Here is a 14,175-nt window from a genome sequence, read left to right as displayed (position 1 = left end):
CTGGTAGCTGCTGGCTGAACCCTGGGTGCCAAAGTAGCGGACTGTTTCATCCTATTAATCTGATGCAATTAATGTGCACTTTTAGTCTGAGAAAATGTTTTATACTCAATAAAACTTCTCTCATTAACTTTCCATTGCAAATGATGACGAGAGGATGTCAAAGTTTGTTCGACGGAAATGTCGTATCCTACTTTTACACTTGCTTCCAGGCATATTCAACCCAGCCCAGGCCCCCTGTTAAAAAACATTGGTACTCCTGATTAATTCAGAGCTAAGGTCAGGCCGTGGTATTATTCTTATAAATGTTCGTAGCTTACTACCCAAATTAGATCTAATTGAAATTTGGATTAAATCACTGATACTGACATTCTTGCACTTTCTAAAACCTGGCTGAACTAAGCAGTCTTGCATAGAGACTGATATAAGATATTTTTATACCAGGTTACAATTTCTTTCATAGAAATGGTGGAGGTGTAGTCATATATAAAAAATTTATTTCACGTTACCCTCCTACCCTCTGTGTTCGTTCCAAAACAATTTGAAATTCTTGTCCTGAAACTTGAATTCTTAAAGGATCAATCCCTCACAATTATGGGCTGTTCGGCCTGCAGTGAAGCTCTCACCTCACTGCATACTACATTGCTGGGTTAAATTCAAATGAACTTGTCTGAGTAGGTGAACCCAGATTGGTTGTCTGTATCTTTAGACAGTCTAAAATCTGTCTGTGATTCTCTAAATCTCAGCCATTTAATTGATAGTCCTACCCGGCCTAATAATAAATATCCTACTAGATCGTCCTTGCTTGACTTATTTATGACTAAAAGTACACTGACATACTGTAGGTGTCTTTGCAAACGACTTAAGTGATCATTGCACCATTGTTACGGTCACACAGAAGATCCAGCTTGAGTACCTCATGTACTACACAGATAAATGTGCCATGACAGAGTGTAACAGGAATTAAGGCTAAAAATGAATTTAAATATCAAAGGATTGCATTCAAGTGGGGAATAAAATGATTTTAATAAACAAAGAGGAAAAGCTAAAAAGCTTTACCAACAAGTTCCTCCAAAACCCTTTTAATGTGTGGAAGATCAAATCTGACTATAACTGATTAATACAATAATCAATTGAGGTATGTTTAATTTTTCTTTGTTTTTTTTTCCAGGGAAATTCTAATACTTTAGAATTTCAGTTTTTAACGGAATTAAGTCCCTGTTTTGAGAGATGTGTTGATGAGTTGTGTAACATATGTAGTAGCACATGTGTGTGAAGGAACTCATCAGTTTAATAAATGACATGCCCATTTTCAGTATATTTACATAAAGTGCAACTTGAAAGCTAAAAAAGATTTGATTCAATGCCCTAATGAAAGAGAAGCTCACTCACTAACAGTTCAGTATAATTAGAAACAGAAGTGCATAATAATATGGATCTAAAAAAGGACTTCCCATAACTTGAAACTAGAAACCAGTGGAAAAGACTTCAGCTTTGCTGATAAGGTGATGACGATCAAGTGGGTCCCGGTTTCATAAATGTATCATAGCAATAGAGAAAAACTGTTCTATTCCCTCAAATGGACAGTTTAAGTTTCACTTTCACTTGTGACCCATTTTAATTTCACTTTCTGACGCATACTCAAGGGTGTGGTTTATGCATCAAGCCACAATAAAGACGCTGCAGCAGAACAGTTCACTTCAGTATCTACTTCAGTATCTTTCAGTATCTATCTTTAGTCTAAACATGGAAAGAAACTTCACCAACCCTGTGTCACCTGGAAACTTAAGTAAGTCATGTTATTGATTTCATGCTTAAAATACTATTATTTTATGTCATATTTTACTGTATTCCCTAGAGTCCAATCCTACAGGATGCATTTTTATAATTTTACATTTCTGAACAAAGCTTGGTCACTAGGAAATATGACACCTCCCTTTTGCTGTATGTGTTGGATGATGTATCAGAAACAACCAGTAACCTTGTTGGAGAAGATGTTAACGTTAAAGTCTAAGGCTGGACAGGTTTCTACTTTGCTGTTCTACTTTCAATTTGCAGAGGGAAGGGGGTTAAAAGAACATGTGTATTTTCCTGTAAAGACTGCAGCTTAATGTAGTTTGATTAAATCTTGGAAAAACAGCCAGAATAATGTGAACTAGTGTAAAGGAGTCTGCATTTACATTGTACATACAGCCTGATAATCACTTATTCTTCTCCACAGCATCTATTACAGTGAATAATGAAGAGCTGAGGATTGTGATGGTGGGGAAGACTGGAAATAGGAAGAGTGCAACTGGAAACACCATCTTGGGACGACAGTGCTTTGAATCGAAGTTCAGTGCGAAGTCTATGACTGTGGACTGTTCTAAGGGAACAGCTGCGGTGGATGGACAGAAGGTGGCTGTCATTGACACCCCGGGCCTGTTTGACACCAGGTTTGGTATAGACAAAACCACTAAAGATATGAGCCAGTGCATCTCCTTTTCTCTTCCTGGACCACATGTCTTCCTGGTGGTCATCAGACTGGGCAGATTCACTGATGAGGAAAAGCAAACTGTAAAGAAGATTCAAGACATCTTTGGACAGGCTGCAGACAAATACAGCATGGTCCTCTTTACACATGGTGACCTTCTCCAAGGAACCACTATTGAGGAGTTCCTGAATGAAAGCCTAGAGCTTCAAGAACTTGTAGCCAGATGTAACGGCCAGTACCATGTTTTTAATAACCAGGTTAATAATCAACCTCAGGTCACTGAGCTGCTTCAGAAGATCAGAAATATAGTTCAGAGCAACGGAGGAAGTCACTACACCAATGAGATGTTCCAAAAGGCAGAGAGGGCAATCGAAGAGGACAAACAACACATCCTGAAGATGAAGCAAGAGGAAATACGCAGACAACAAGAGGAGGTGGAGAGAAAACTGCAGGAAAAATATGATAAAGAGATGCAGAAACTGTATCAGCAATTTCAGGCTGAGAGAGAGAGAGAGAGGAAAGAGAGAGAGGAGGAGAGGAAGATGGTGAGAGAGGAGATGAATGAAGAGAGAAAGAGGGAGAGAGAGGAAATAGCAGCAGAGAGAGAAATGGAGAGGAGAGACAGGGAGAGGGAGAAGAATCAGATGATGGATCGATTAAGTGCAAAACACAGCAGAGAACTTCAAGCTGAAAAAGACAAAGTTCAAAACAATTACGACAAGTTGGCCAGGGTGAAAGCTGAAATGATTTATTTTAATATTCCTTGTGTTATCTTGTAATCAATTCTCAGCAGCTATTTGCTGCAGGTTTGTCTCTTTAATGACAAATCAATGTAAGACACATTTAAACCTTTTTGGATTTTCCACAGTGATGTCTTGCAAATATTATGAATTAAATGAATGCTGTGCTAATAGTGAACTAAATAATGACAAATTATATTCTTAGGAAACTGTTCTGAAACTGTTAGAAATTGTTCTGGATGAGCTACAGTAGTTATTTTTAAAGCATTACTCAAAGCATTAAGTTCTTGAGTCTATGATCATGTCACTGCTTGTACCAACTTAAACTACAAATAAAGTCATTACATCTTAAACTCTAGTCTGTGTTGTAGTCTGTATTTACTCTCTCTTCATCCCCATTCAATCCCCCTCCATTCTATTTAAGGGTCTAAGGTCAGAGTGTGTCTCATGCACATTGCATGAAGGGCTGCGGTAGTTTTATCCTGGTGTAGCTACTAACCTGACAGCTCAGTGTATGAAGGAAAGATAACAGTTAAACCTTAAGAATCAGTTCTTTTACTCACCTTGCCCACAAACACCCCTGCTGTGATGAGGTTTCAGAGCCCAGGAACAAGGTCAGAGAGACAGATCTGGGTCCCTTTTCAGTTTAAAGGGAGCCGATATACAGTAGGTGGCAAGTATGTAGTCTGCATTCATGCAAATAGAAATCATGTATAATTATGGTATTTAGGGCTAGTTTATATTTTTAAAATAACATTGGATGAAAACATTTTCCAAAAAGACATTGTGTACAATGTAAACAAAAAGAACACAGTGATATATGCTTATGAACTAGGGACTAGAGCTTTCCCAGAAACATTTTGTTTCTCAACTTTAAAAAAATTGATATTGATGTGAAAGAAGTTCTGGTGCATCCTGTTTCCACTGATTATCCTTGAGATGATTCTACAACTTGATTGGAATTCAGTTGATTGGACATGATTTGGTACAGCATACACCTGTCTATATAAGGTCCCACGGTTAACAAAACATATGTCAGAGGACAAACCAAGCCATGAAGTCCAAGGAATTGTCTGTAGACCTCTGACACAGGTTTGTATCGAGGGACCGATCTCAGGAAGGGTACAGAGACATTTCTGCACCATTGAAAGTCCCAATGAGCACAGTGGTTTCCATCATCCATAAATGGAAGAAGTCTGCAACCACCAGGACTCTCTGGGCCGGCTGCTAAACTGAGAGAGAAGGGCCATTCAAGGCATTTTTATAAATTCTGATCGAAGCTTTTGCTAAAAGTATATTTTTTAAGTAAAATCCACATTTCATGTTGTCTCTGTTTTCCTTGTCTGCCTGTGTCTTTAAATCAAATACTACTTTGTTGTTCTGTAGCTCACAAGACAGAAAGCAGAATTAAAACATGTGTGTTATGGGTTCAGCAAATGTTGGATTGGTATAGGAGGCTGCAACATGTAAAGAATAATAAGGTAAATAAATTAGTATCGTTGCTTTGTCTTGTTCACGTGCTTATACAAACCCCACTTGCAGAGAACTTGGGATTCTGTGTAAAATGTAAATACAAATAGAATGATTTTAATTATTTCCAGCACATTTGTGGTTGTAAATTGTACATACTGTACACACAGGACCTGTCAGTAAACTTCTCACTGTCTTCTATAGCAGGTATCTGTAACTTTACTGTCATAAATGTAGATACCACATAGCATTTCCTCAGATGTGTCCTGACATGTTCTACACTCTTTACACCTTTTACCGCTGTTAGACAGTAAACCACACAAACTGTAACAGTTGCAGTATCAACTACACTTTTATAGAATTGCTGCCATTTCTCCTAAATGGTGAAGGGAGGGGTGAGCAGTGTGGTTTTATCAGAACAGCTTCCTACAAAATTTAAGTTTCACTTTCAATTGTGACCCATTTTAATTCCACTTTCTGACGCATACTGGAGGGTGTGGTTTATGCATCAAGCCACAATAAAGACGCTGCAGCAGAACAGTTCACTTCGGTATCTACTTCAGTATCTTTCAGTATCTATCTTTAGTCTAAACATGGAAAGAAACTTCACCAACCCTGTGTCAGCTGGAAACTTCAGTAAGTCATGTTATTGATTTCATGCTTAAAATACTATTATTTTATGTCATATTTTACTGTATTCCCTAGAGTCCAATCCTACAGGATGCATTTTTATAATTTTACATTTCTGAACAAACCTTTTGGTACAAGTATCGTTTACATTTGTACATTTTTTTTTAGTAAAATCCAGATTTCTTGGTCACTAGGAAATAGTTATTCATTCACCTTCCTCTTGCTGTATGTGTTGGATGATGTATCAGAAACAACCATTAAGCTTGTTGGAGAAGATATTAACGTTGAAGTCTAAGGCTGGACAGGTTTCTACTTTGCTGTTCTACTTTCAATTTGCAGAGGGAAGGGGGGAGGGGGTTAAAAGAACATGTGTATTTTTCTGTAAAGACTGCAGCTTAATGTAGTTTGATTAAATCTTGGAAAAACAGCCAGAATAATGTGAACTACTTGTGATTACAAGTATTTTAAATAATAATACTTGATTTTCCATGTTGATTACATTTAATCCATTTTACCTAGTTATAATAGCAACTTGTACTCAGTGTACTTTTGAAGAATGTTTAAAAAGATTGTATGTTGTTCAAACTTTGTCTCATATCCATGTTTTGTCTTGAAGTGTTTGCAGTTATTGTCTAACAGCAGACCATCCCACACTGCAGTGACCCAGAGTCACTCCATGCTCACAGGTGTTTATCAAAGTGCTGAAAAGGGAAACGGTTTCCATAAAAGTAGAAAGGGGCTGGGGGCAGTAGCCTGAGGGTGGAGAATGTTCTGCCCAGCAACAGAAAGTTATAAAACTAATGTGTGATGTATGAAGAACTGCATAGGACGGAGAACTGAAACTCTGTCGATGTTCTTCTCTCTTACAAGATAATAAAGCCCTAAAAGACATCCTGGATGTTGAAGCTTATTTACTAATTACACTTGAGGTGTCCAAGACCCGATATTGTCGTTTTTGCCATGACACTACTGTAAAGGAGTCTGCAATTACATTGTACATACAGCCTGATAATCACTTATTCTTCTCCACAGGATCAAATATAGTGAATAATGAAGAGCTGAGGATTGTGATGGTGGGGAAGACTGGGAATGGGAAGAGTGCAACTGGAAACACCATATTGGGACGACAGTGCTTTGAATCGAAGTTCAGTGCGAAGTCTATGACTGTGGACTGTTCTAAGGGAACAGCTGCGGTGGATGGACAGAAGGTGGCTGTCATTGACACCCCGGGCCTGTTTGACACCAGGTTTGGCAAAGACAAAACCACTAAAGATATTAGCCAGTGCATCTCATATGCTGCTCCTGGACCCCATGTCTTCCTGGTGCTCATCAGACTGGGCAGATTCACTGAAGAAGAGAAACAAACTGTGCAAAGGATTCAAGACATCTTTGGACAGGCTGCAGACAAATACAGCATGGTCCTCTTTACACATGGTGACCTTCTCCAAGGAACCACTATTGAGGAGTTCCTGAATGAAAGCCTAGAGCTTCAAGAACTTGTAGCCAGATGTAACGGCCAGTACCATGTTTTTAATAACCAGGTTAATAATCAACCTCAGGTCACTGAGCTGCTTCAGAAGATCAGAAATATAGTTCAGAGGAATGGAGGAAGTCACTACACCAATGAGATGTTCCAAGAGGCAGAGAGGGCAATTGAAGAGAAGAAACAACACATCCTGAAGATGAAGGAAGAGGAAAAACGCAGAGAACAAGAAGCAATTGAGAGAAAACTTCAAGAAAAATATGAAAAACAGATGAGGAGACTGAATGAACAACTTCAGGCTGAGAGAGAGAGAGAGAGGAAAGAGAGAGAGGAGGAGAGGAAGAGGGAGAGAGAGGAGATGAATGAAGAGAGAAAGAGGGAGAGAGAGGAGATGAATGAAGAGAGAAAGAGGGAGAGAGAGGAGAGAGAAAAACAGGCAGAAGATATGAAGAAGTCAATGCTGGAGCAACATGAGAGAGAAATGAGGGAGGAGAAAGAAAAATTACAGTCCAGGTATGAGGATGAGGCCAGAAAAGAAGCTGAGGAGTCTAATCCATTATACCATCTGATAAATGCTGGTAAATTGATTGTTGCAGGGATTCAATCATTCTGCAAAGCAATTGGAAGTCTGTTCAAAAAATGAGCAGTCTTACATTCTGGTTGTTCAGCCACTGAAACAGATGATTTAATCCATAGAAATATAATGATGGTGATTTTCTTAGTTTCGAGCTGCTCACCATGGTCTCAGAGGGCTAAGTGTGGGATTATGTCATCTAGTGTTCATCATGTTTTTCATTATAGCCAAAGATTTAATTAATTGTGTTTGTACATAAGATGGTTTACATGTTTCATCTATGAAGATCATATGATAAATCCTATTTTAAGAATATCAATATCAATATCAATATCATAAGTGCATCCCGTGTTATTTCTGCGCACTGATAGTTGATTAGAAAAAGTTCTGACAGTGAGTAACTGATTGCTGACATCAGATGGATTCACCTACAGTGGTGAGTTTTAATTACTCAGACATACTTTATAAAAACTGCATTGAAATTCATATATTGTTGAGTTTTTTGTCATTAATATTCATTTATACCATTAAAAACCTGCGTCCACGTGCTAAACTGAAGGAAAAATACAGTTGTGATACTAACAATGAAGCTTTGTCAAAGTCATATTTAATTTTCAATTAGGAATTTAAATGTCACAGGTGAATAATTCGGAGGAACCTGTGATGTTGTAAACACCCTGAACCAGTTCATTTCAAATACTGTACAGTTAAGAAACTTAGAACCTAAAACTATTCAATATTTTTAAAAGCATTTTAAAAGCATTTATACCTTTCATGGCCTCAAAATAAATAGTCAAACTTTTAATGACCATATTGTTCAATTCTAAACAGAATTTATTTAGAGAAATTCAGATATTCTTTATCATTTACAAGGCCGACTGACATTTATACATATTTTTTACTTAGTTACATTTATGTACTTAGAACGTCTTTATTTGTTGTCAAATACAACATGTTAGCTGCCTACAAAGTTGATGTTTAGCTTTGATGGTTTAATGGTAAAAGTTCTGCACTTATATAGCACTTTTCTACCTATTGACACTCAAAGCGCTTTGCACTGATCTTATTCACCCATTCACACTCACACTCACACTCACACACACACTCATACACTCATACACCGATGGGGGAGCTGCTATGCAGCTGGCCAACGCTCACTGGGAGCAACTAAGTTGGGCTTCAGTGTCTTGCTCAAGGACACTTTGACATATGATTAATGTGTTTAAAAAGAGCTAAAGCAGGAAAATCTTTGTTGACCTTATGTGTAGTAGTTGCTCCTGAAGCAAAAATAAAGTTGTTGTTCTATTGGATGCAGCTTTATGGGTTAAACACCTGACATTTACCTTTAACAATGTGAGAAATGTGGATTTTGATTCTTGTCCACTCTAATATTACTGCTTCTTTCTGTAATCCACAAATCAAAACCTCATAAGTATGTGACTACATTTCAGTGTTCAAGGTTCACATTTAGAAATATGAGGACTGTGTCTCCAGTAGGCTACAAAAAACAGTGTTGCTAATATGAAGATAAGGAGCATAGGACCTGTCAGTTAACTTCTTTTATAGTAGATATCTCTGAAACTTTAACTTTACTGTCATAAATGTAGATACCACATAGCATTTCCTCAGATGTGTCCTGACATGTTCTACCTTCTTTACACCTTTCACCAGCTTTGACAGTAAACAACACAAACTGTAACAGTTGCAGTAGCAGCCACAGTTTTATAGAACTGCTACCATTTCTCCTAAATGGTGAAGGGAGGGGTGAGCAGGTTGGTTTTATCAGGAGTTTCCTATATACTTTTACAGAAGATCTAGCTTGAGTACCTCATGTACTACACAGATAAATGTGCCATGACAGAGTGTAACAGGAATTAAGGCTAAAAATGAATTTAAATATCAAAGGATTGCATTCAAGTGGGGAATAAAATGATTTTAAAAAACAAAGAGGAAAAGCTAAAAAGCTTTACCAACAAGTTCCTCCAAAACTCTTTTAATGTGTGGAAGATCAAATCTGACTATAACTGATTAATACAATAATCAATTGAGGTATGTTTAATTTTTCTTTGTTTTTTTTTCCAGGGAAATTCTAATACTTTAGAATTTCAGTTTTTAACGGAATTAAGTCCCTGTTTTGAGAGATGTGTTGATGAGTTGTGTAACATATGTAGTAGCACATGTGTGTGAAGGAACTCATCAGTTTAATAAATGACATGCCCATTTTCAGTATATTTACATAAAGTGCAACTGGAAAGCCAAAAAAGATTTGATTCAATGCCCTAATGAAAGAGAAGCTCACTCACTAACAGTTCAGTATAATTAGAAACAGAAGTGCATAATAATATGGATCTAAAAAAGGACTTCCCATAACTTGAAACTAGAAACCAGTGGAAAAGACTTCAGCTTTGCTGATAAGGTGATGACGATCAAGTGGGTCCCAGTTTAATAAATGTATCATAGCAATAGAGAAAAACTGTTCTATTCCCTCAAATGGACAGTTTAAGTTTCACTTTCACTTGTGACCCATTTTAATTTCACTTTCTGACGCATACTTGAGGGTGTGGTTTATGCATCAAGCCACAATAAAGACGCTGCAGCAGAACAGTTCACTTCAGTATCTACTTCAGTATCTTTCAGTATCTATCTTTAGTCTAAACATGGAAAGAAACTTCACCAACCCTGTGTCACCTGGAAACTTAAGTAAGTCATGTTATTGATTTCATGCTTAAAATACTATTATTTTATGTCATATTTTACTGTATTCCCTAGAGTCCAATCCTACAGGATGCATTTTTATAATTTTACATTTCTGAACAAAGCTTGGTCACTAGGAAATATGACACCTCCCTTTTGCTGTATGTGTTGGATGATGTATCAGAAACAACCAGTAACCTTGTTGGAGAAGATATTAACGTTAAAGTCTAAGGCTGGACAGGTTTCTACTTTGCTGTTCTACTTTCAATTTCCAGAGGGAAGGGGGGAGGGGGTTAAAAGAACATGTGTATTTTCCTGTAAAGACTGCAGCTTAATGTAGTTTGATTAAATCTTGGAAAAACAGCCAGAATAATGTGAACTAGTGTAAAGGAGTCTGCATTTACATTGTACATACAGCCTGATAATCACTTATTCTTCTCCACAGCATCTATTACAGTGAATAATGAAGAGCTGAGGATTGTGATGGTGGGGAAGACTGGAAATGGGAAGAGTGCAACTGGAAACACCATATTGGGACGACAGTGCTTTGAATCGAAGTTCAGTGCGAAGTCTATGACTGTGGACTGTTCTAAGGGAACAGCTGCGGTGGATGGACAGAAGGTGGCTGTCATTGACACCCCGGGCCTGTTTGATACCAGGTTTGGTATAGACAAAACCACTAAAGATATGAGCCAGTGCATCTCCTTTTCTCTTCCTGGACCACATGTCTTCCTGGTGGTCATCAGACTGGGCAGATTCACTGATGAGGAAAAGCAAACTGTAAAGAAGATTCAAGACATCTTTGGACAGGCTGCAGACAAATACAGCATGGTCCTCTTTACTGGTGGGGACCTTCTTCAAGGAACCACTATTGAGGAGTTCCTGAATGAAAGCCTAGAGCTTCAAGACCTTGTAGCCAGATGTAATGGCCAGTACCATGTTTTTAATAACCAGGTTAATAATCAACCTCAGGTCACTGAGCTGCTTCAGAAGATCAGAAATATAGTTCAGAGCAACGGAGGAAGTCACTACACCAATGAGATGTTCCAAGAGGCAGAGAGGGCAATCGAAGAGGAGAAACAACGCATCCTGAAGATGAAGGAAGAGGAAAAACGCAGAGAACAAGAAGCAATTGAGAGAAAACTGCAGGAAAAATATCAAAGAGAGATGCAAATAATGCATCAGCACCTCCAGGCTGAGAGAGAGAGGGAGAGGAAAGAGAGAGAGGAGGAACGAAAGAGGGAGATGGAAATGAGGGAAAGGGAGAGGGAGAGACAGAGGAGGAGAGAGGAGGAGGAAAGAAAAGCAGAACAAAAGAGAGAGGAAGAAGAAAGACAAAGGGAGATAGAAAGTTTGAAGCAGCGTTTAGCAGAACAACGTGAAAGAGAACTGGAAGAAGAAAGAAAAAGGTGGAGAGAAGCACAGTGGCAAAGTCAGTCTAATGATGATGGTTGTATAATTCTCTGATATGATTTTACTGTTGTATTTGATTTAACGTCACAACTGTGGATACATGTACAATATTTGCTACAGTTGCTCAGCTCCAAACACAATGTGCTCACAAACGCTGTTCATAATAAAATTCATCGTATTACAAAAACTCCAACATCACCACAACAATAACAAAAGGAATCTGTTTTACTGTAAATGCACATTTTTCTGTAAAAGACAGGATTTAGTAAGAAACTGTGCAGCATCTTATGTTGTCCAACAGTCTTCTACAAAGGTTCTTTCAGCTGTTGCTTAGAGATTTGTAATGGACATCAGGTGTTTGTTCATGTTGGGAAAACCTGGAAAACAACCTGGGAAACCTGGGAGTGTAAACACTGTAGTTTTAGTCCCACCTGTGGGTCAGGACATCCTGTTTCTCAGGAAACCAACATGACACAGACTTGGAAAAACAATTATTCCACATACTTCACTTAGGATGTAGAGCAGCTTTAATTACATTGAAATCTAAGTTTAGTATTTGCAATGCAACTTAGTGAAATGCTGTGTGCTGATGCTTTATTTTCTCTGTATAATGTTACATTTTATGAAGTATTGGCATTTGGTATCATATGGGCTGTTGAAATAATTAAAAAAGATTTGTGCTTGTTAAGTCTTTATAGTCTAATTTCTCATTGTTTGTGTCGTCTGTATGTAGCCACCAGATGTGTAATGCTGCATCAACTTATCTGTGAGCACTTTAAACTGCAGAATTGAGGAGCTAATTTTATTTCAACAACTGATTTTTCTAACCCAGTTACTAGAATCCTGGACACTTAAAGTACAGCCATAGGTTTCAAGTTGCTACACGTGCAGACTGGGTGACTGTGAGAGACTAGATGAAGAAACATTACGTCTTATGGAAAAAACTGCCTTGAATTAAATAGTTGATTTGCATAAAAGAGGAACAGATAAAACAGCCTGGTCTGACTGTGTGTTTACTGTATGTTTATGGCTGGTCTGCTGTTATGATCATTGACTTGAGGTTCTGTGCAATGTTAACATTGCAACACAATGCAACAGCTCAGTCTGTGTTACACAAAAAAGGAATAAATTTGTTGACCTTAATAAAACACTCCTGGTTCATGTCTCATTTATTTTACCCAGAAGTTTCTTTAGGACATTCAAAAGTATAGACCTGCTTTTCAAATGTCATCTTCTCATAAAACCACAGAGGGAAGACAGCAGGGAGGTGTTCAGAGTGACGATGCTGACCCATGAAGTACATGCTGAGGTAGACGTCATCCTTGGCTGGCAGATGAACACCCAGACAAGAAACCTGAGAATCAGCAGAGAAACAAATATTGGCTCAATTATAGATGGTTATGAATCAAATTGTTGATCCAGACATTTTCTGCTGGTTGCCAGTACAGGGTGAAAAAAGTCCCAAGTTACTTAAAGCTGCTTTAAAGGCATCTAAGTGCGGCTGCATTTGTTTCATGGACTTGAGTTATATTTGCAGTTTTTCCTGCTTGGCCCATGGGCCTGGCCTTCTTAATCAGTTTCTCAAGTCTCTGTCTGTTGTAGAGATGCTGCTCCACCGGCAGACCACTCCGTAAAAGATGGCTGATGCCACCACAGAGTCAAAAAGGGTCCTCAGGTGTGCTCCCTGCACTCCTAAAGACCTTAGTCTCCACAGCCCAGTCTGCACGTGGCTTTCCTGTAGAGTACATTTCTGTAATGCAACTAGCTCAGTTGGTCAGGTGAACACCTTCCATCGCAGACCTTCATCGGTGTGTGAATGGTAAATGTTCTGAACTTACAAAGCGGTTTTCTACCTTTTGGCACTCAAAGTGCTTTACACTGCTTTCTTATTCACCCATTCACACTCACAATCACACACACTCATACACTGATGGGGGAGCTGCTATGCAGCTGGCCAACACTCACCGGGAGCAGCTAAGTTGGGGTTCAGTGTCTTGCTCAAGGACACTTTGACATGTGACCAGAGGAGCCAGGGATTGAACCAACAACTGTGAGATTGGTGGACAACCACTCTACCTTCCTGCACCACAGTCGCGCATTAAAACAGTCTGTTTGTTTTAATGATCTGTACTGTCTTCCTGAAGGCAGCAGTTCAAAAAGAGATTGTCCAGGGTGAGATTTGTCCTTAAGTGTTGTTTTGATAGATGAGGCAGCTGTCATGGGTGTAGAGGGTGAATAACAAAGGGCTCAGCAGGAAGCTTTGTGGTTAGCCAGTGCTGAGGCTGAGGGCCGTGGGGATGTTAGAGCCAACTCTTACCCTTTGTGTGCGATAGGAAAACTTACAGGTAACAGGTAGACTGTTCAGTGTCTTGCTGAAGGACACTTCGACATGCGACCGGAGGAGCCGGGGATTGAACCAACTCCCTTTAAAGGGAGAACTCACCAGCAGGACCAGGCTTAGGGTGGGCAGCCATCGGTTGTGGTGAGTGGAAGGTGGAGAGACAAAAGAAAAGAGCAACCTGCACAGAACAGCGGGCGGGTTGTTAGGACAAGTAGCTGCACACTGGAAAACACACGGCTCCAAAGTCAGGGACACCTGCAGAAAGGGACAGAGAGGGGTAGACAGAGGGGGAGAAAGACAACTACGGAAGAAAAGTTAGGGAAAAGAAAGGAGAGAGGGTCAAGAGGAGGAAAGGAGCTT

General features: G+C 39.0%; 1 protein-coding gene across 1 annotated transcript; it reads left to right on the top strand.

Moving 5' to 3' along the window:
* Window positions 1-1,196: 1,196 nt before the first annotated feature.
* Window positions 1,197-12,157, top strand: LOC137124102 (GTPase IMAP family member 8-like). The gene is made up of 4 exons (XM_067498776.1): window positions 1,197-1,786; window positions 2,219-2,835; window positions 6,369-6,974; window positions 10,527-12,157. The coding sequence occupies exons 1-4, from the start codon at window positions 1,654-1,656 to the stop codon at window positions 11,526-11,528; spliced, it is 2,358 nt and encodes a 785-aa protein (XP_067354877.1). The 5' UTR covers window positions 1,197-1,653; the 3' UTR covers window positions 11,529-12,157.
* Window positions 12,158-14,175: the final 2,018 nt, after the last annotated feature.

This window comes from Channa argus, chromosome 3 (assembly GCF_033026475.1).
Source record: "Channa argus isolate prfri chromosome 3, Channa argus male v1.0, whole genome shotgun sequence".
NCBI lineage: Eukaryota > Metazoa > Chordata > Actinopteri > Anabantiformes > Channidae > Channa > Channa argus.
The sequence above is the reverse complement of the archived record's forward strand: the minus strand, read 5'-3'. Positions and strand labels throughout refer to the sequence as shown.

Bases quoted from the DNA above. Each gene is read 5' to 3' on its own strand.
- LOC137124102 (XM_067498776.1), top strand. From the start codon at position 1,654: ATGCATCAAGCCACAATAAAGACGCTGCAGCAGAACAGTTCACTTCAG. The intron at 1,787-2,218 runs GTAAGTCATGTT...TCTTCTCCACAG, and splicing joins TGTGTCACCTGGAAACTTAA to CATCTATTACAGTGAATAAT. The intron at 6,975-10,526 runs AAACAACACATC...ACAGTGAATAAT, and splicing joins AGAGGGCAATTGAAGAGAAG to GAAGAGCTGAGGATTGTGAT.